This window comes from Schistocerca gregaria, chromosome 3 (genome assembly GCF_023897955.1).
Source record: "Schistocerca gregaria isolate iqSchGreg1 chromosome 3, iqSchGreg1.2, whole genome shotgun sequence".
NCBI classification, from domain to species: Eukaryota; Metazoa; Arthropoda; class Insecta; order Orthoptera; family Acrididae; genus Schistocerca; species Schistocerca gregaria.
In genome coordinates, this window is record NC_064922.1 from 524,848,910 (window position 1) to 524,871,630 (window position 22,721).

At 36.4% G+C, this 22,721-nt stretch overlaps 1 protein-coding gene across 1 annotated transcript in view; it reads left to right on the top strand.

Annotated features, from left to right (window-relative positions):
- LOC126353992 (dynein axonemal assembly factor 11) overlaps positions 1-22,721 on the top strand; it is a 214,485-nt gene that overhangs the window by 145,332 nt on the left and 46,432 nt on the right. Inside the window, exon 6 of the mRNA XM_050003297.1 lies at positions 19,681-19,911. Within this exon, the coding sequence (XP_049859254.1) occupies positions 19,681-19,911 (231 nt within the window). The remainder of the gene's footprint in view (positions 1-19,680; positions 19,912-22,721) is intronic.

The window sequence follows — 22,721 nt, forward strand, 5'->3', positions numbered from 1 at the left end:
ACTTGTTGCAGGGAGTGGCAACTGACCCTTAACATAGACAAATGTAAGTTCCATGCAGCTTTTCGCAGATGATGCTGTAGTATACAGAGAAGTTGCAGCATTAGAAAATTGTAGGGAAATGCAGGAAGATCTGCAGCGGATAGGCACTTGTTGCAGGGAGTGGCAACTGACCCTTAACATAGACAAATGTAATGTATTGCGAATACATAGAAAGAAGGATCCTTTATTGTATGATTATATGATAGTGGAACAAACACTGGTAGCAGTTACTTCTGTAAAATATCTGGGAGTATGCGTGGGTAACGATTTGAATTGGAATGATCATATAAAATTAATTGTTGGTAAGGCGGGTACCAGGTTGAGATTCATTGGGAGAGTCCTTAGAAAATGTAGTCCATCAACAAAGGAGGTGGCTTACAAAACACTCGTTCGACCTATACTTGAGTATTGCTCATCAGTGTGGGATCCATACCAGATCGGGTTGATAGAGGAGATAGAGAAGATTCAAAGAAGAGCGGCGCGTTTCGTCACAGGGTTATTTGGTAACCGTGATAGCGTTACGGAGATGTTTAGCAAACTCAAGTAGCAGACCTTGCAACAGAGGCGCTCTGCATCGCGGTGTAGCTTGCTCGCCAGATTTTGAGAGGGTGCGTTTCTGGATGAGGTATTGAATATATTGCTTCCCCCTACTTATACCTCCCGAGGAGATCACGAATGCAAAATTAGAGAGATTCGAGCGCGCACGGAGGCTTTCAGACAGTTGTTCTTCCCGCAAACCATACGCGACTGGAACAGAAAAGGGAGGTAATGACAGTGGCATGTAAAGTGCCCTCCGCCATACACCGTTGGGTGGCTTGCGGAGTATAAATGTAGATGTAGATGTATTGTCAAGCCAAATACAGGGTGAGAATTAGCCATTGATCAGTTTCACCACGAGGTATTGACTATGTAAACACATTTGCACTCTCAGCAGAGTGCAGATATGTTTACAATGTGAGTATCTTTCCAGTTCAGCTGATAAGTTACTGTGTAGTGCATTCAGATCATCTGACAAGAACTTGGTAATACACCAAAACTGGTACTTCTGTTGAAATTTCCTCCAGTCTGTCTTGGGGAAGTGGAGAAAGGAAAAGGAATTGAAAGTACTCTCTCAAGAGACACACATATTCCACCAAGAGGTGTACCTGAATGACAGATAGGAGGTTACTCACAGAGAAGATAGTTGGAGGAAAATGAGATATGTCTCACAAATGAATGCTAAATAACAATGGGGAGGCTAACCACTCTGCTGTGATGAAAGCAGTTCATCTTGGAGAGCATAAAAATATATGAATATATGAGAATGAAATAAAACTTTGACCTTCTTGATTGGGATGTGTGTATAGTTTATTAGTCAATAATTATAATAATGAAACACAAGAAAGTAAGAAACTACAAAGAAATCACAAATTGTACCATATCAAATGATGGGAAGTGTGGGAAAAAGGAGTATAATTTGAAACAGAAACATTCATAGACCAAGAAGAGGTACAGAATAATATTTATAACACAAAACTGTAATTTGAGATACTCTTTAGGTACTAGTTTTCATGTGTAGACCGTAGCTTCTAACACCTCAGAATTTTCAGTGATTACTCAAAGAAATCATTATCGATTGTAGATATGAAAAATTGTAGATGGGTGTTACTACAGAATATTTAAGTCTGTCAAGAATGTGATTACAAAGATAGCTCAAGAGGCAACCTTATCAAGTGAGTACAATATTTAACATTCCGATAGAACACCATAATAATAACAGAATTATCAGGTTATGTGTAACTGCCTTAGGTGTTATATTTTTAAAATGAATGTCTGTTGGTGTTGTGTGCAATATCTGTACAAGTAAATCTATTGTATCTGTATTAGATTGAGTATTAGAAGGTGCAACACCGAAGAAGTAATCATTGAGTTTGGTAGAGAATGATTTGGGAGTGTCAATGTTCCTGCCAGTGCTATTTTCTGGTAGTTCACAATTATTGTACATTCATTGTTTAGTAATGTTCCAAATATTTTTGTCTTACTCTTTTAAGTCTACATCTACACCTACATCTACATACATACTCCGCAATCCACTATACGGTGTGTGCCAGAGGGTACCTCGTACCACAACTAGCATCTTCTCTCCCTTTTCCACTACCAAAAAGATGAGTGAAAAATGACTGCCTATATGCCTCTGTACGAGCCCTAATCTCTCTTATCTTATCTTTGTGGTCTTTACACGAAATGTAAGTTGGCAACAGTAAAATTGTACTGCAGTCAGCCTCAAATGTTCGTTCTCTAATTTTCCTCAGTAGCGATTCATGAAAGAACACCTTCTTTACTCTAGAGACTCCCACCCGAGTTCCTAAAGCATTTCTGTAACACTCGCGTGATGATCAAACCTACTATAACAAATCTAGCAGCCCACCTCTGAATTGCTTCTATGCCCTCCCTCAATCCGACCTGTTACGGATCCCAAACGCTCAAGCAGTACTCAAGAATAGGTCGTATTAGTGTTTTATAAGTGGTCTCCTTTACAGGTGAACCACATGTTCCCAAAATTCTACCAATGAACCGAAGACGACTATCCGCCTTCCCCACAACTGCCATTACATGCTTGGTCTCACTTCATATTGCTCTGCAATGTTACGCCCAAATATTTAATTGATGTGACTGTTCCAAGTGCTACACTACTAATGGAGTATTCAAACATTACAGGATTCTTTTTCCTATTCATCTGCATTAATTTACATTTATCTACATTTAGAGTTAGCGGCCATTCTTTACACCAATCACAAATCCTGTCCAAGTCAACTTGTATCCTACAGTCACTCAATGACGACAACCTTTCCATACACTACAGCATCACCAGCAAACAGCCACCCATTGCTATCCACCCTATCCAAAAGATCATTTATGTAGATAGAAAATAACAGCAGACCTACCACACTTCCCTGGGGCACTCCAAATGATACCCTCACCTCCGATGAACACTCACCATCGAGGACAACGTACTGGGTTCTATTACTTAAGAAGTCTTTGAGCCACTCACATACTTGGGAACCAATCCCATATGCTCGTACCTTAGTTAGGAGTCTGCAGTGGAGCACCAAGTCAAATGCTTTCCAGAAGTCAAGGAATATGGCATCCGTCTGATACCCTTCATCCAAGGTTCGCAAGATATCATGTGAAGAAAGGGCGAGTTGCATTTTGCAGGAGCGATGCTTTCTAAAGCTGTGCTGATGCATGGACAGCAACTTCTCTGTCTCAAGGAAATTCATTATATTCGAACTGAGAATATGTTCGAGAATCCTGCAACAAATCAATGTTAAGGATATTGGTCTGTAATTTTGAGGATCTGTCCTTCTACCCTTCTTATATACAGGCATCACCTGCGCTTTTTTTTCCCAATTTATCAGGACCTTACATTGGGCAAGAGATTCGCGATAAATGCAAGCTAAGTAAGGAGCCAATGCAGTAGAGTACTCTCTGTAAAACCGAATTGGAATCCCATCAGGACCTGGAGATTTATTTATTTTCAACCCATTCAGCTGCTTCACAACCCCTGGGATGTCTATCACTATGTCCTCCATACGGGAATTTGTATGAGACTCAACCAGCGGTATGTTTGTACAATCCTCCTGCGTGAAAGATTTCTCAAATGCTAAATTTAAAATTTCAGCTTTCGTTTTGCTATCTTCCATTGCCAGGCCAGACTGATCAGTAAATGACTGGATGGAAACCACAACCCACTTACTGATTTTACATAAGACCAGAATTTCCTTGGGTTTTCAGCGGTGGTAGTGGTTGAATGCTTCGCGCATTGCTCTTTTTACAGCAGCACGAATCCCTAACTTTTGCCTGTCCTTATTCTCCCGCTCTTTCTTCTACCGCGAGTTGCAACTGCCTTTTCTTCCTGAGCATTCTCTGAACTGCAATGTTAAACCACAGTGGGTCTTTTCCATCCATAACCCACTTTTTTGGCACATACTTGTCCAATTCATGATTTACAATATGTTTAAAATCTTCCCATAATTCTTCCACGTCCATCGTACTGGAAGAAAATGAAGTTGATTCATTCACTAAGTGGGATGCTAACAACTGCTTATCTGCTCTTTCTAGTAAGAACACTCTCCTAGTCTTCTTGACCAACTTTTTAACTTTCGTAACCATAGTCGTAATGACAACATCATGATCACTAACCCCTACCTCAACACTGACACCATCGATGAGTCTGGTCTGGCTACCAGATCTAAAATATTTCCATTACGTGTTGGCTGTCGATTTAGCTGCTCAAGACAGCTTTCAGATAATGTGTTCAAAAGTAATTCACACGACGGCTTGTCTGTACTACCTGTAATGAATCCATAGACATCCCAGTTTATACTAGGTAGGTTGAAGTCACCTCTGACTAATATAGCATGATCCGGGTTCTAGAACTGTCACGGTGGAACCTGGTGGCCGGTAATAACACCCCAGAATTAACTTTATTTCCCCTAGCCCTGTTAAACGTGTCCAGATAATTTCACAATCACACTCTACTTCGACCTCAGTAGACACAATATTTTTGTCTACTGCAATGAAGACACCACCTCCTACAGAGTCTTATCTGTCTTTCCAATACACATTCCAACCCTCACTAAATATTTCAGAACTTCCTATCTCAGGGTTCTGCCAGGTCTCAGTCCTGAGAATAATTTGCACTAAACACACTTCCTGGAGGGCAGTAAATTCAGGAACTTTATTCTGAACACTCTGAAAATTTACTGCTAATCTCTTGATAGCTGAAGTGTCTTTACACTGAGCGCGTCCTGATTTCCCTGCCTGCACATTGACTGGTGAGTGTTCATCTGGACACCTCGCACTACTGCCTAGCCTGAAAAAAATCCATTTGCACGCCACAAGTACTCTGCTCCTTTGTGTAGTTCACCCCTGACCTATCTAGGGGTGTCCTACAATTCCCCACCCAATAGCGCAAGTCTAGAAATCTGCAGTCAAGACCGTCACCGAGTCAACGAAGCCTCTAGTTGAGACCCTCCAGTCAGCTCCACACCAAAGGACCCCAATCCTCTCTGGGAATGATGCTGCAAATAGAGAGCTCTGCTTGCACCCCTGTATGAGGCCAGCGGTCTTCACCAAGTTCTCCAGCCACCTGTATGAACTGAGGATCGCCTCAGAACCCAAGTGACAAGCATAATTGGTGCCGATGTGAGCAACTACTTGCAGATGACTGCACCCTATACGCTGATAGCCGCAGGCAAGACCGCCTCCACATCTTGGATGAGGCCCTCCCCGGCAGACAAACCGAGTGCACGTTGGAATTCTTTCCAGCCCCGTACGCTATTTCCCTAAGGGGCAAAGTCTTTCTGTATATACTGAATGTGTACCTCAGTTTTAATAACAGACTGGAGTACTTTACAGTACTGCTTGTTCTCAGAATTAGGTAGCTCCCTCTCTTACTAACAGACTTTAATATCAGGAGTTATGCCTTATCCTTTCTTCTGTTTGATTTTACTCATGTTTGTTCTAGTGAAAACAAGGCAAAGTGCTGTAGAAACATGTTTAAGAAAGAGATAAACTTTCAATCTACACTGCCTGATTTGTAAATTCATCCCCCAACCATCCCCTAATTTTCTTCCATGATCTATATCTAAATGGGCAATAAGATTTAATATTTACATTTGACTACTTTGGTCAAATAAAACATTGTTTCTGGTTTTATGTCTAAATCACTACAGGTAGTTGGGCCTGAAAACAAGTTGTCAGTGCATCTAGCACTATATCCTTTATATCTTGTGGGAATTTTAAGCTTCATAAGATAAGAGTATCAAACAGCCCATAAATCTTTAACATATCAGGTATATCTCACAGGCTGTAAAGTGTCAGTCCTTCAAGGTTACGAATGTTCTGATCTTCTTCTGTGCCACAACATAATATTCATAAACTTGAAGTGCCTTGGACTTAACCACATTTCTTGAATATATAACCATTCCTCTTTACTTCTTACTGTTTCTACATTGGTATGGTTTTAGCTCGTATCCATCATAAAGAATCTATTCAGTTGCATTGATCCATCAGACGTCCTGATACGCACAACAAGCCTGTTGACATGCCATATGTCCTTTCATATTCCTGTATGAATACAAGAAGTTAATAATTTTTGTAACTGTGTCTCTGATGTTTTTATGGAAAACACTATGTGCATTTTCTTTAATAACCATGGCTCTGTCCAGTGGCATTTTGCTTTGCTAGTTGCTTTTTCAATTGTAACAATATTTATTCTGTACCTCTGTGTTGTAGATGAATTTACACTTTAAAAGGCTATGGACAACATCGAGAAACATTGGGATAGGATGTATACTGATTAGTCAGGCTAGATGCATCTGGCAATCAGTTATACAAGTAGCATTTTACCAGAAGCATTCCAATGCAAACTATGCCATGCATTATACAACTGAGTGAAGGATGATGCACGTCTCACTAGTAAGTCAGCATGCCTCTCCCTTCAGCCATTTTCACACTTCTGCCTTAACATATTCCACTATATGCTGTATACAGCACTTATTATACAACTCAAAGAGTGATATGATCTACACACTAGTGTGATGAGCATTCACAGCAGTGTGCCTCATGTCATCCTCAGTTGTATAATTAAGTTTACGGTCTGTCTGTTGGCAGCAACACCTACTATTATTACATTATCTTCTTTGCAAAGCTACTTCTCGAAAGAGTGTAAGTCATATGTTACGTGATAATCACTTCCCAAAGAACACTGTACCAGTTCTGACATTCCCCTCCTAAGACCTTTGGAGGCTTCTGAATTATCTTCTTCTTACATGTAGTTTGCACATTATGCTATGTACAGTCAGACTCTCCTGAATTTATTGGGATGTTTGGATGTTTTTGTTGCTGGTCTCTAAGGCATTGGAGCTGTTGGAGAGAGCTAGAGCGAATTGATCTGTCTTGCAGTATTTCCTGGACCCTTTCACTGACTTAGATAAAATGTATATGAATTACATTTAAAATTTACTGATGAGAGAAAATGAAAATTTTGCATGAAAGCTAAATTTATTTGCAAGAGAGAATTAAAGTTATTTATAGGAGATTAGACTGGCACAATTAGCAAGAGCAGTTTATGTGTCGTTAAGGGAAAATTACATTGTAAAAATGAAGTAGTTTACTTCCACAGAAATGAAGATTAGGTTAGCTCACAGCCAGTATACTACTGACATAATTTGCAATAACTTGTCAGTTGGACTATATTCAACTGTACGTGGCTATTAGTTTTACGAACAATGTAATTAATAATTGAACAAACAAAATGATTTTTTTGTGAAGCTATAACTTAGCATTGTTGGATGGAGTTGTTGTGACATACTGTCTCTTAGGTGTAGATTTGGTAATATTGCAATAGTTGTAAATGCACTAAAATTAAATAGCTGTAACTATGAACTTGTAAACACAGACTTTCCTTACCAGAAAAAGTCTCTGACCAAATGAATTGTTTATTCACTGTGTTAATATCTTCGTTGATTTATTCCTGCATTCATTCATTAATTGAGATGAATGTCATCCCAGGCACTAGATGTTTTTATTTTATGCTGTGAAATAATTTTTCAGTCATCACAATTTGTAATGTTCTTTGGGTACTAAGTTGTGTTTATAGCCAGCATTGAATCACACATCTTTCCCATATATGCCTTACTAATTTGTTCTGTCAAACCCTTACACTCTGTCTTTAGGTGACTCAACAATGATCACCTTTCTCTTAGTACTATATTATTGCAGCCTGGACACTCTCTCTCATCTCACATTTATTATTTATTATTCTCCAAGCTGTTGTACTGGCATTACTTGATTCATTTACCTGATCAATGGAATACTGTGCTTTTAGAATCCTTAGGGATTCTCTATAAGCTCTTCTGTAGGTTTTGTACATAATAATAATAATAATAATAATAATAATAAATGGTTTATTTGTCCATAATAACTTTTAAAGTCTTGGACACAGCCTGTTTATAAACATATGAACATTAATAAGCGTTTAGAAATAAAGATAAATTATACACAACAACATTAAAAATCTTTGAGGGAATAAAAATATGTAGCAATTAACAGTTGCTTTGATTTTTCTTAAGTATGTTTCCATTTAACAGTTTTATTTCTAAAATGTCTTTCAGCAGAAAATGACTATGATCTGTTGCTCTCTTATTACTAAATTTTGTGCGGTAATCCTGTCTTTGTCTTCTTATTCTTCTTGTTCTTCCATCATGCATTAGGCCTGCCCTTAGCCTGCTGCAACTACACCTGGTCCTTCCATCATTTTACAAGTCTTCTAATGCGTGTTTTACATGGCAGAGTATATTGCCAAAAATGGAATGGTACTCTTGATTTGTCCATTCATAACAGATGGGATATCCATTTTTGCCGGTATTCATCAACCTTACTGTTTATATGAAAAATATTTAATTCTTTCCTGATATCAGTATTTCTCTTGTAGTCTAGCTTGGTGTATCCTGCTATGTACCTGAGGAATTTTATTTCATTGGCTTGTAATCTTATTTTATCTTTCTTTTTCATTACTCAAGATTCACTTCCATATAGTAATGTTGATACTGATATAATTCTATAAAATTTTAAATATGTTTCTGTTCTTACTTTATGTTGGAGGGCTCTTCTGATAGTGCCATTTAAATAGTTAAATTTCTCAATTTTGTCCTTTTGATCTAGGTCTCCCCAGAACAACAGCATGGTTCCTAGAAATTTGAATCTATCTACTTGATCTATAATCTTGTTGTCTATAATTTCTTTTGTTCTTACTGGATTTTTTCACAGAAAGCCATGGCTTTTGTTTATTGTATTGATATCGACATATTATATATCTGACATGTTTGGTACAGCTCATAGGCAGCTCTCTGCAGTCCATCTTCATTATTCGAAATTAACTCTTGGTCATCTGTGAATAGCAAAGTCATAATGTAATCTTTTTTGTTGAAGTTATATGTATAGTTTTTCAGTTTCATTCTCCATTGCCATATAATGTTGTCTGTGTGTATATTAACAAGCAATGGAGAGAGGCTGCAACCTTGTTGAACTCCTAAATTAATAACCTTTGTTGTCTCTTCATTATCCCCAATTATTTGGATTCTTATATTAGCTTAGATCTTTTGAACTCTGTGTACAATGTGTATTGGTATACCTCTTCTTATTAAAATGTCCCACAATAGCTGTCTATTTACTTTATCAAAAACCTTTACATAATAGATGAAAAGGACGTGTGTTTCTTTATTGAATTCCTTATGTTTTTCTATAATTTTCTGTGGCAAATTCGTGTATTATAATTTTGGATTTCACCATTAATTATACTATGCTCCATATTTTTCATTACAAACAGTACAGTCCTGAGAACATACAATGAATACACTGTTAGTATGTTGTATCTAATGAAGTATTTGCTACAGGACTGATGTTTACAAAGGTTAGATTAGATTAGATTTACTTTCATTCCAATTGATCCATAGTGAGGAGGTCCTCCAGGATGTAGAACATGTCAGAATATTACCTATTATCCTAATTGCTCTTTTCTGGGCTCCAAAAGCCCTAACCATGTATACCATTGGTGCCACACCCCAAATCTTGATACCATATTGTAGGTGGCAGTGTATGATTCCAAAACAACTTTGTCTTAAAAGTGGTGCTATTATGTTAGAAAGGTGCAGGTAGGTGTTACAAGAGATTTTTTTTATACATGTAGCTGATGTGCTCCTTCCGTTTAAGATGTTCATCTACTGTAATACACAGGAATTTGTATTTATCAATTATTTCAATTGATAACTGTGCCTCAGTATCCACTTGTCTTGATTTCTAATTTAGCAGAAACTCCATCATAATTGTCTTGTCATTATTTAGTGTCAACTTATTTTTTGTGAGATATTCTGTGATAAGGCTAATGTTCTTTGTATTATTTTGCACAGCTAACTGTTTTGTAAAGCTCCAGCTTAGGAATAAGGTATCGTTAGTATAATTTAAATGTTTGAATTTTGTGGAATTATTATGTCACTGATGCATACAATAAACAAAAAAGGCCTAATGGACTCAACAGTCAAGAATTTTATTAGATAACTTTACTGTTTGTGTATGTCCTCCACTTGTATGATACAGTTTCACACATTGTCTCCTGTCAGTGAAGCAAGATCTTAACAAATCTAATGTCACTCCTTTGACTTCATAAGTTCCTAATTTATATAGCAGAGTGGAATGTTTTACAGTCAAAGACTTTGGGTAGGTCTAAAAAGGTGCCAATAACTTTGTTTCCATCAGTAAGTTTATCCAATACCACATGAAAAATGTAGCTACAATTGTTATTGTAGACGTGGCCTTCCTGAAACCATGCTGAGAGCTTTTTAAATGATAGCACTTACAGAAAAATGATACAAGTTGATCAAAGAGTAGCCTTTGCAGCAACTTACTAAATATTTATGTCAATAAAATAGGCCTATAATTTTGTAGTTGTTACAGTATTTTATATACTACAGGAAATACGTAATACATACATTGCTTATTATAATAAAAATACAACATTATATTTTAAATCTTTTCGTAACTCATCGAATCATTACCAAAGCCTTCACACACCTATATGAAGTATGGATGTACTGAACGGGATACAAACTGCCATTTGAACTATAATTCTATATATAAACATGAATATGCAGTGAATGCGTATACTTTGTATCTATATGGCTTTGAAAGTATACCATTTGTACTTGTATCTGTACTCCCTATTCCTATTTATAAATTCTTCTAAACTATGACATTGCTTTTTATTCATTTAGAAATTCTTTTAGACTACAATAAAATTTGCTTTTTAGGTATGTGTCAATGATCTCCAATGTAGATTCCCCAAATATTGACCTTATCTTATTTCTGATCTTCAGGGCCATGTAATATGGAGTATTTTCATATACTGTGAGTCGGTGACAAGGTAGCATGTATTTCAAATTTTGTCTAGTTTCATAGGCATGTGTGGATATATTTCCTTCAAACAGATGCGAGTTTTTCTGTTCAAAGATAAGTATTTCATATATGAAGATGGAAGGGATTGTCATGAAGTCCAGGCTTTCGAGTAGTGGTTTGCATGAATGTCTACTATTGGTTCCTGCCATTGCTCTGATTATTATTATTATTATTTTTTTTTTTTGGGGTTCGAAGGAGGTTTATCTTTTCAGCACCTCAAAATATTATTCCATATCTTATAAGTGTTATGAAATACACGTGGTATACAGTTTTATTCAGCGTTAAATCCATTACTTTGTGTAGTTCCCTCATTGTATAAAGTAAACTATTTAATCTCTTCAGTAAACTGTCTGCATGGTCGGTCCATTGCAAGTTTTTATTTAAAGTTATCCCAAGAAATTTTACAGAATCAACTGTGGTCAGTTCTTTACCTGAATATTCTGTTTGTGATATACATTCAGTAGTTTGATTGGTTATTTCAAGATTTAATTTCATAGCATTATCTTTTATCCATTGTTCAAGTTCTTGTAAGTTTGTTTCATGGTCCTTAGTAATTCACCAGTGTTTTTGCACCAGACTACAGCAGTTGAGTCATCTGTGTAAAGTTTTGTATCTGTATTTACTTTCCTAGGCATGTCATTTATGTAATATAAGAACAGAAGTGGTCCTAATATCGAGACCTGGGGCATGCCTGCTTGAATTTCTTTCCAGCTAGAGCAAGTTTTCTCTCCCTTTTGATGTATCACCACCCTTTGGTATCTGTTTTTGAGATAAGATGAAAACCATCTTATAGATTTTCTATGGAAGCCATAGGTACCCAATTTTTGGAGCAGTAGCTTATGGTTTACTGTGTCAAATGCCTTTGAGAGGTCACAAAAAATACCAGTTACACTTTGTTCGTTGTCAAGGCATGTACTTACTTTAGAGATTAGTTCATTTACAGCTTGTAAAGTGTTTTGTCCCTTCCTAAACCCATATTGGTTATTGAGAATAATATTACCTTCCTTATTGTACTTTTCTAATTGATTACATACTATTCGTTCAACTATTTTAGAGAAAACTGGGAGTATAGACACTGGCGGAAATTTACTAAATCGTCTTGTTTTCCTTTTTTGTAGATTGGACAGATTTCAGCATATTTCAGTCTGTCTGGAAAGCACCCCTCATCAAACGATTGGTTTATTATTTTACAGAGTTGAGGTGCAATGTTGTCACTTCCTGCCTTTATGATATTTGTTGGAATTTCGTCCCAGCCCACAGATTTAAGATTTTTTAGGGATTGTGTGATGTTAGCTACTTCGTGACATGATACTGCAGTAAATTTAAACTCTCTTGATTCCTGCAGTACAGCATCAGCTCTTATATGTGGAATTAAGAAGTTATGATGTTTGTTTAATTCTTCACAGATGTGCCAAGTATTAGTAACAGTATTCCCACCAATTTCTAGTTTGTAATTAAAATGTTTTGTTTCTTCAGTACCGTTTCTTTCTTGACAACCTGCCATACTGCTTTCAATTTATTTGAGGCATTAGCTATATATTTACTGTTTGCCAATTGTTTTGTTTGTTTAACTACCTGATCAAATATTTTTGTATTTGATTTTGTACCTAATAAATTCAGCATCATGGTTGGTTTTCGGTTCCTTATGCATTTCTCTCTTTCTAATGCTAGAGATCCTGATACCTTCTGTAATCCATGTCTTACTTTTATTGTATTTATCATGTGTTGATATGAGGGGAAAGCATTCATTGAAAATGTTCTTGTATTCAGATATGAAAGAGTTGTAATTATTGTTTACTGAACACTGGTTGCTGAAGGTCCAGTGGGTTTCCTTTAATTTCAAGATAAATGGGTTTATATTTGTCTGGCTGAAATTTCTGACCAATTTCACTGGGGGCCTATATGTTTTGTTTATGTATGGCAATGACATAAAAACTGCTGAGTGATCAGATATTCCTAAGTCTAATACATGTTTTTCTGTATTCCCATAATTTTTGCTGCTCACTATATTATCAATGCTTGTGGCAGAAGTGGCTGTTACCCCGGTGTACTCAGTAAAATTTAGTGTTAAGCTGTTTGTAGCCAACAAATCCTTCAGGGTGGTAACAAATCTGCTTTCGTCTCTTAAATCTATATTAAAATCAGAACAAATTGCAATCTTTTTATATGGTTTCCCTACCTGCAACCTACTTAGCAGAGTTTCAAATTTCTCTAGAAATGCCCTAGTAGCCCAATATTCCGGGACATGATATATGCTTATGATTAGTAAACCGTATTCAGACAGCTCAATGCAACAGCTTTCGAATACATGTTGCTCATTTAAACAATCAAAAGTTGTTTTGGCTTTGAAGTTTTGTGTCTCTTCAACTAATATACATGATCCCCCATACCTCATTTTTCTGCAAAAACTCGATGCTAACTTGTATCCTGAGAGTTAATTTAGTAGCCTGGCATTCTCCCATTTAAGCCAAAGATCATTCAAACATATAACTTTTACAGAGTTAATTTGCCCTAAGAGTATTTCTAAGTCATATAGTTTGTTCATCATTTCTCCCAACACACCACCTATGTTTAAGTGCATTCTGAAGCTATTTTTACTGACTAAAGAATTTAGAGTATCTATTAAACTGTCGGCAAAGTTTACACCTATGTGAATTTTTACTGCAAATTTATGGTCCCTCGCTTTGTTAGTTCTTTTGGGCCTAATTCCATAGGAATTGGTCTGCCATATTAGTTTCCCTGTGAAGGAGCTTCCATTGATCCTATTAAGAACGGGCTTTCTGATCACGATGCACAGCTACTTTCAATTCATGACTTTGCTCCATAGAGTAATGTGAAAATAATAATAATAATAATAATAATAATACGCCCAATTAACCATATAACAATTCAACAATTTAAGGAAAGCTAGAAAAGGGTAGACTGGGAGGATGCTTATCGGGAACCTGATGCAAATGTTAAATTTAACTTATTCCATGATAAACTTGTGGGTATATTTGAAAACAGTTTTCCTAAGAAATTAGTGAATCATAATTCAAATAAACTTGATAAAAACCATGACTGACTAAAGGGATTAAAATTTCTTGTAGCCGGAAATGGGAACTATACCAAGACACTAGAATAAGTCGAGATGAAGAAAAGCTCAACCATTATAAGAAATATTGTAATATATTAAGGAAAGTTATAAAAAAATCCAGAAGTATGTGTATCAAGTCTGAGATTAGCACCTTTGATGACAAAGTTAAAACAATATGGAATATAGTTAAAAGGGAAACAGGGCAACCAAGGTCACAGGACAACAGTATTACTGTTAAGCACAATGAAAAGCTTATAAATGAAAAATCACAGGTTGAAAAGTTTTTTAATACTCATTTTATAAATGTAGTGGAAAATATAGGCACCAGCTGCTCACCAGATAGGGCAGAACTCTATATGAAAGAGGCATTCCCGGTGCAAACAAATGAAATTGAAATCCTACCCACCTCACCGTCTGAAATTAAGAAAATAATAAATTCACTTAAGAATAAAAACTCACATGGAACTGATGGTATCTCCAATAGAATACTAAAATCTTGTCCACACCTGATAAGTCGAGTTCTTAGCCACATATGTAATAGCTCATTGAATCAGGGAATATTTCCTGACAGATTGAAATATGCCATAGTTAAACCCTTGTATAAAAAAGGTGACAAGACAGACGTCAACAATTATCGTCCTATTTCACTTCTGACATCCTTCTCAAAAGTGTTTGAAAAAAGTAATGTACTCAAGAGTAACTTTACACATTAGTGGGAATAACGTTTTAACAAAATGTCAGTTCGGTTTTCAGATAGGTGTTTCAACAGATAGTGCTATACGCTTTCACTGATCAAATTTTAAATGCTCTGGATAGTAGAACATCACCAATTGGGATTTTCTGTGATCTCTCTAAGGCTTTTGATTGTGTAGATCATGAAATCCTCTTAGATAAGCTGAAGTACTATGGAATGAATGGTTCAGTACACAGATGGTTCACTTCATATTTAACTGGTAGAATGCAGAAGGTTGAAACAGTAAACCCACATAGTACACAAAGGGCAGCAGATTATTCAGACTGGGGATGTATCAAGAATGGGGTACCACAGGGTTCTGTCTTGGGGCCTTTATTGTTTTTAATATATGTTAATGACTTGCTTAATTATATTCATGAAGATGCAAACTTGGTTCTCTTTGCAGATGACACAAGTATTGTAATCTAGCCTAAAAAGCAAGAATCAGCTGAGGAAAATGCAAATAATGTTTTTCAAAGAGTTATTAGGTGGTTTTCCGCAAATGGACTTTCATTGAACTTTGAAAAAACACTGTACATACAGTTCAGTACAGGGAAAGGCATAACACTGGAAATAAATATAGAGTATGGGGGAAAATCTTTAGCTAAAGCAGATTGTTCAAAATTTCTGGGTGTCTGTATTGATCAGAATTTAAACTGGAAGACACACATCGACAATCTACTGAAGCGATTGAGCTCAGCTACCTATGCTATTAGTGTCATTGCAAATTTTGGAGACAAGCACATCAGTAAGTTAGCTTACCATGCATATTTTCATTCGTTGCTTTCTTACGGAATCATCTTTTGGGGCAATTCATCACTAAGAAAGAAGGTGTTTATTGCACAAAAACGTGTTATCAGAATAATGTCTGGGGCTCATCCAAGATCATCTTGTAGACAATTATTTAAAGAATTAGGGATATTGCCAGTAGCTCCACAATATATATACAGCCTAATGAAATTTATTGTTAGTAACCCAGATCACTTCAGAATTAATAGCACAGTCCACAGCTACAATACTAGGAGACAGGGTGACCTTCACTACTGTTCATTGAATTTGACATTGGCAAAAAAAGGGGTGAATTATACTGCCACAAAGATTTTTGTGTCAATTGCCAAACAATATCAAAAGTCTGACAGACAACCAATCGGCATTCAAAAGTAAGTTAAGGGAATTCCTGAATGACAACTCCTTCTACTCCATAGATGAATTTTTAGACATAGGCCAAAGAAATACAGTAAGCATTAACAATTGTACCGTATATAAGACTAACAATGATTATTTGGGATAAATGAATCTTGCAAGCAAGCAAGCAAGCAACTAACCAACTAACTAACTAACTAACTAACTAACTAACTAACTAACTAACTAACTTGCAATAACATGTCCGTATTCGTTATCATGAGATATCTGTTCAAGTACATCGTTAATGCTCGCAGCTAATCTTTCCGTACCATGTTTGTTGTGATCCATTCCATGGTGTGTAAAACAGTTTCTTTCATAAGTATCAATATCTATTATTAATTCATTACTGCATTCTCTCAGAAATTTAGCTGAGATGTCATCCTAGCCACTGGAGGTATTTGCTTTTAAGTTGGAAATGGTTTTCAGGATTTCCAGTTCTGTAACACACCTCAGGAAGAATGAATTATGGAAATTACTGGGATTTAGCACCTGAGGTGGGTCAATCACATCCTCTTTGATCATCTTGCTAAATTGGTCTCTGAATCTCTCACATACTTCCTGGGGTCACTCATGAGTTTTTCATTGCCTCTTATTATTATGTTATTGCACACTACATTGTCCTTTCCCCTGCCTTCCTTGTTAACTGTTCTCCACTCTGTTTTGCTAACACTGCTGGATTGCCTCATCTGTTCATCATTTAACTTTTATTACTAACTTTTCGACTTTTTAAAAATATTTTCACATTCTACATCACATTACCTGTTATCTCTCTGTTACCATACCACATTTTCAGTCTTTTCTACTGTCCATTTAGATTTTTAAGATTTTGCTTTTCTAGAACTAAGCAACAATATTCCCTTAGTAAAAATTCCTTGAGCTTGACAAAACTATGAAAAGGATGGTTTACTACTCACCACAAGTGTGATCCATCCACACTGTCCCCAAATCACCCACAAACGTGATCCACCCTCTACTGCCCTCAAATCATCCAGGTGAGTAGCAATCTATCCTATTCATAATACTGTAATTATTTCAGCCTTGATTTTCCACTGTTTAATTTCTTGAGCTCGCCATGTTTCTCTGGTTTCAATGCTGCTCTCTAGTAGATATTAATAATAACTCCTCACCTGTACTGTTTCATCACATTGTTCAAAGAGAGTGACTTTATCACCTAATAAAGCATCTTTCAACAATTTGTGCCCGTGCAATTATGTAAAAAAAGAAAGAGAGAGATTTTAAAATCTTGTAATATTTAAGAATATTCATTCATAACTCATACCCATCACATTGCGAAATACGCTGGAGGAAACACCAGGAAAGAAAACAATTACGTCCAGTTACATCAAGACAAAACATGCCCTGACGATCTGCTGACTTGAGCCCAACTCAGCATGCGTGAGATCAATTGAAACTTCCAGTGTGTTGTTGCAGGAGTTCTCATACACTACTTGCTTGACCAGCAATATGTCAACCAGCTTGTGGACAGAATGCCAAGGATGACCTAAGCATGTTAAAATGCATAGAGCAGTACAACACAGTATTGAATGTCATCCAACAGCAGAGTTTGATTTCACAGATTTGCAATGATGTCTACTTTCAACTGACTGTCATTATTTTGGTTGTTGTTTTCTTTTTATTGCACAGAAAACTTTATTCCTTCATCCCATGGTCCACACAAATGAGCTGGTATGGATGTGGTTGAAAATGCTGTTGAGCAGTTTATTTTCATTTGAAAACAGAATGTCAGCCAAAAAACTTTGCTAGTAATAGATAAACATGGAAATTATTACACCTATTACATAAGATCTTAATTTATCTCCTCACAATGTCCCACCAGATGCTTTGATCTTGTATATCTTCTTCCTCTACACCAATTCTGCTCATTATTAATTGTACATTTTAGAGACAGGTGGTCATAGGGTGTCCTCTTCTCTTCTTTGCCTCTTGGTCTCATTCTCGCATTATTTTTGATATTCTGGCTTCCTTCGTTCTTCATACATGCCCATAACATTGTAACTTCCTTCTACCCATCTTGTCATGAATTCTATTTCTTGCTTCCATTCTCTCATTTCTTGTTTTCTCTTTTCTAGAAATTCTTGCTTATCTTCCCCAGAAGTTCATTTCTACTGCTTGCAGTTTTTTTATGTGTTGGAGATTAGTAGTCCATATCTCATCTCCATACACAAATATACTTTGTAGTATCTATCTATATATGATTCTTTTGGTTTGGTTTATTACATTTCTGCTCCCTAAGATTGAGTTGAGCATCCCAATGACCTTCCTTCCACTACTAATTCTTTTCTTAATTTCTACCTCTGATTTTCTCACTGCCTCTAAAATTGATTGTGAATAACATAAAGTATTGACGTTCTTAATTTCTTTCCCTCTATGTGTAAGTCATCTGGATCATTAGTGAGGCATTCTGTTTTCTGATAGTTAATATTCAATCCTCAGTTTCTGTATTCCATTGTTAACTGATTATGTACATAATTTGCATCCTCCCCTCCTTGTTCTATAACTACTTGATCATCAGCAAATAGTAGGTGATATAAGTAAACCACATCTTTAATTTCTAGCCCCGTCCCATTGGATTTGCAAGACCACGTATTAAGACAACAGTCTATATAGATTTTAAATAATGTTGATGACCTTCTAGCAGACCCTTGCTTGTTCTAAAGCATTTTCACTCAGAATATATTATCTTTATATACTTCTTGTATTATTTTAATTAAAGGACTGACGTATGTTATCTTTATATATTTCTTGTATTATTTTAATTAAAGGACCCTTTATGTTCATTATATGTAATACTCTCCAAAGTAATTTCCTCGGGACAGTTCCTCAGTTTAAGAGAAGCCTAAAGGATTTATTGGTGGCCAAATCCTTCTACTCCATTGATGAATTTCTCAGTAAAACCAACTAATTTGTATATAAGTACAATATAACTTCTGCACAATTTCAGTGCATTGATGTGTTCATTGAAAATTGGTGTGTGTGTGTGTGTGTGTGTGTGTGTGTGTGTGTGTGTGTGTGTGTGTGTGTGTGTGTGTGTGTGTGTAAGTACAATCTAACTTCTGCACCATTTCAGTGCAGTAATGTGTTCATTGTAAAAAGTATTATAGTAGTTGTATTACATGTTTATTACCTTATAAATAAATAAAAAACTGTTTTATTTTAAATTCAGTGCATTAGTATTTGTAAAATTACTCTTTCATATAGTGTTCATTAAAAAATGACGATCATTCCACTTGGGACCTGTGGAATGGTACATTAGCTTATTTGTTTTAGTTGTAAATATTTGTCATGTATTGTTGTTCTTCTGACATGTTCCACATCCTGGAGGACCTCCTCACTATGGATCAATTGGAATGAAAGTAAATCTAATCTAATCTAAACAGTATCATATTCTTTTTCTAAATCTATGACATTTTATCCTATGTTTTGTGATTTCTGCCTATGTTCCCCTAAGATGTGTTGTAATGTGAAAATATGGTTTGTGCATGATCTAGGTAAACATACATTTACGTATATTAATTAATGAATAATTGTTCTATATGATTAAAATTTTTCATATTTTAGAGCTTCAGCTTTTCTTTCCACTGATTCACTTAAGAGAATCTGGTGCAAACAGATGACTAAATTTTGGTTACAGATTTTGGTCAGAAACCTGTGATCACAGCCCTGAAACTAGAGTCCATTTGGCATTAGAAGCGAGAAAGAGCAACAACAACAAGGATTTGAGTAATAATGATTTTAAAAATGAGCCAGCATGTGTTAATCTCTTTGACAAAGAGGGGAAACCGCGTAATGTGAATGAAGCCAAGGTTCCATTTACACTCAAAGAGGAAGATGGATGTTACATATTAGACATTACTGTCTTCAGGTACTGTAGCTCTGAAAATACTGAAATATAATTGTTATAAAATCTTAGCATGAGGGATGCAGTTTCAGAAGTAAATGTAGAACCATGGAGTATACTTTATATTCATCTATTTAAGGAAACTTAATTCTGCTTTCATTGTGTTTTTTCTCTTAGTAGTAGAAAATCTGAAAAACTATTGAAATAAAGGAAAAGCATGAAATTTCATAGTTTTATATAAAGTATATGGATGGGCAGAAAGGGAAAGACAAAGAGAGAACTGATAATTGTGACCACTGTTATGGGGGTGATGAAAGAAGACAGAAACAACAAACTTTTACATTCTGAGAATCACACAGTCCCCTTTGAAATTTTGATAGCACTAGGTGCTGCCAACATTTAGGATTGCTCAGTCATTGTGAGATTAACTGCCATTGACTATATTGATTTCACTGCCTCTAATGTGGCAAGTTATTACCTAAAGAATGTAGAATGAGTAAGGAAGTGCTCACTAAAACATACTTTAGTGCATTACAAAATATCATAAGAAAGATTGCTGTTGTGTTATTCTGCCACTGTTTTCAAATAATCTGTAGATGGATGTAAAAAATATATGGATTTTGTGCTACATCACTGATCTAATGTTCCTGTGACAGGAACAGACTATAGACCATATAAATTTCTGTAGGAAACACTACAGACATGCTGAATAGGATTGAAAACAGGTGATATCAAGAACCATACAAATTCTCCACAAATCAATAGAACTTTCATGTTCAATGCAATGACTAAATGCACATGATCTGCCATTGTGTCCCGTGGTAACATGCATACTTGTGATTTGTAAACAGGTAAATCCTCCAATAACATACATAAAACAAATTTAATTAATTTGACTTGTTTTCACATTCATTGTGACTAGCAGCACTACAATGATCAAATTCAGATTTCAATAAAATTTTATTCCCAGGCCGGCATTTTCAACACCCTATCAATCAGTATGGCAGTACCAGATACAAAACTTTCACAATTGAGTTCAGACAGAACAATATCACATTAGTTTTAGGTTACAGAGTCAGGTAACACACCAGATATCCTGATACATGACACAAATACACAGAAGTTCAGACAGACAGAGAGATGGGACAGTAATGAATGTTATTCACTGATTCATTCAAAGAAGTTCATAAAAGATAATACAAGTTACTACATGAGTGACACAGAGATGTTGACCATACCCATGCTGGAGGCAGACTTTCATGGAGGTGTTACTCATAATTAGCTTACTTGGAACTGGTAATTTTTTATTGGAAGAGGTATTTATAAAATGGTATAATATTTTGTGATCTTCTACATCTACATCTACATCTACATCTACATCTACATCTATATTTATACTCCGCAAGCCACCCAACGGTGTGTGGCGGAGGGCACTTTACGTGCCACTGTCATTACCTCCCTTTTCTGTTCCAGTTGCGCATGGTTCACGGGAAGAACGACTGTCTGAAAGCCTCCATGCACACTCAAATCTCTCTAATTTTACATTTGTGATCTCCTCGGGAAGTATAAGTAGGGGGAAGCAATATATTCGATACCTCATCCAGAAACGCACCCTCTCGAAACATGGCTAGCAAGCTACATCGCGATGCAGAGCACCTCTCTTGCAGAGTCTGCCACTTAAGTTTGCTAAACATCTCCGTAACACTATCACGGTTACCAAATAACCCTGTGACGAAACGCGCCGCTCTTCTTTGGATCTTCTCTACCTCCTCCGTCAACCCGATCTGGTACGGATCCCACACTGATGAGCAATACTCAAGTATAGGTCGAACGTGTGTTTTGTAAGCCACCTCCTTTGTTGATTGACTACATTTTCTAAGGACTCTCCCAATGAATCTCAACCTGGTATCCGCCTTACCAACAATTAATTTTATATGATCATTCCAATTCAAATTGTTACCCACGCATACTCCCAGATATTTATTGGAAGTAACTGCTACCAGTGTTTGTTCCACTATCATATAATCATAAAATAAAGGATCCTTCTTTCTATGTATTCGCAATACATTACATTTGTCTATGTTAAGGGTCAGTTGCCTTTCCGTGCACCAAGTGCCTATCCGCTGCAGATCTTTCTGCATTTTGCTACAATTTTCTAATGCTGCATCTTCTCTGTATACTGCAACATCATCCACGAAAAGCTGCATGGAACTTCCGATACTATCTACTAGGTCATTTATATTTATTGCGAAAAGCAATGGTCCCATAACACTCCCCTGTGACACGCTAGAGGTTACTTTATCGTCTGTAGACGTCTCTTCATTGATAACAACATGCTGTGTTCCATTTGCTAAAAACTCTTCAATTCAGCCACACAGCTGGTCTGATATTCCGTAGGCTCTTACTTTGTTTATCAGGCGACAGTGCGGAACTGTATTGAACACCTTCCGGAAGTCAAGGAAAATAGCATCTACCTGGGAGCCTGTATCTAATATTTTCTGGGTCTCATGAACAAATAAAGCGAGTTGGGTCTCGCACGATCGCTGTTTCTGGAATCCATGTTGATTCCTACAGAGTAGATTCTGGGTTTCCAAAAACGAGATGATATGCAAGCAAAAAACATGTTCTAAAATTCTACAACAGATTGACGTCAGAGATATAGTTTTGCGCATCTGCTCAATGACTCTTCTTGAAGACTGGGACTACCTGTGCTCTTTTCCAATCATTTGGAACCTTCCGTTCCTCTAGAGACTTGCGGTACACGGCTGTTAGAAGGGGGGCAAGTTCTTTCGCGTACTCTGTGTAGAATCGAATTGGTATCCCGTCAGGTCCAG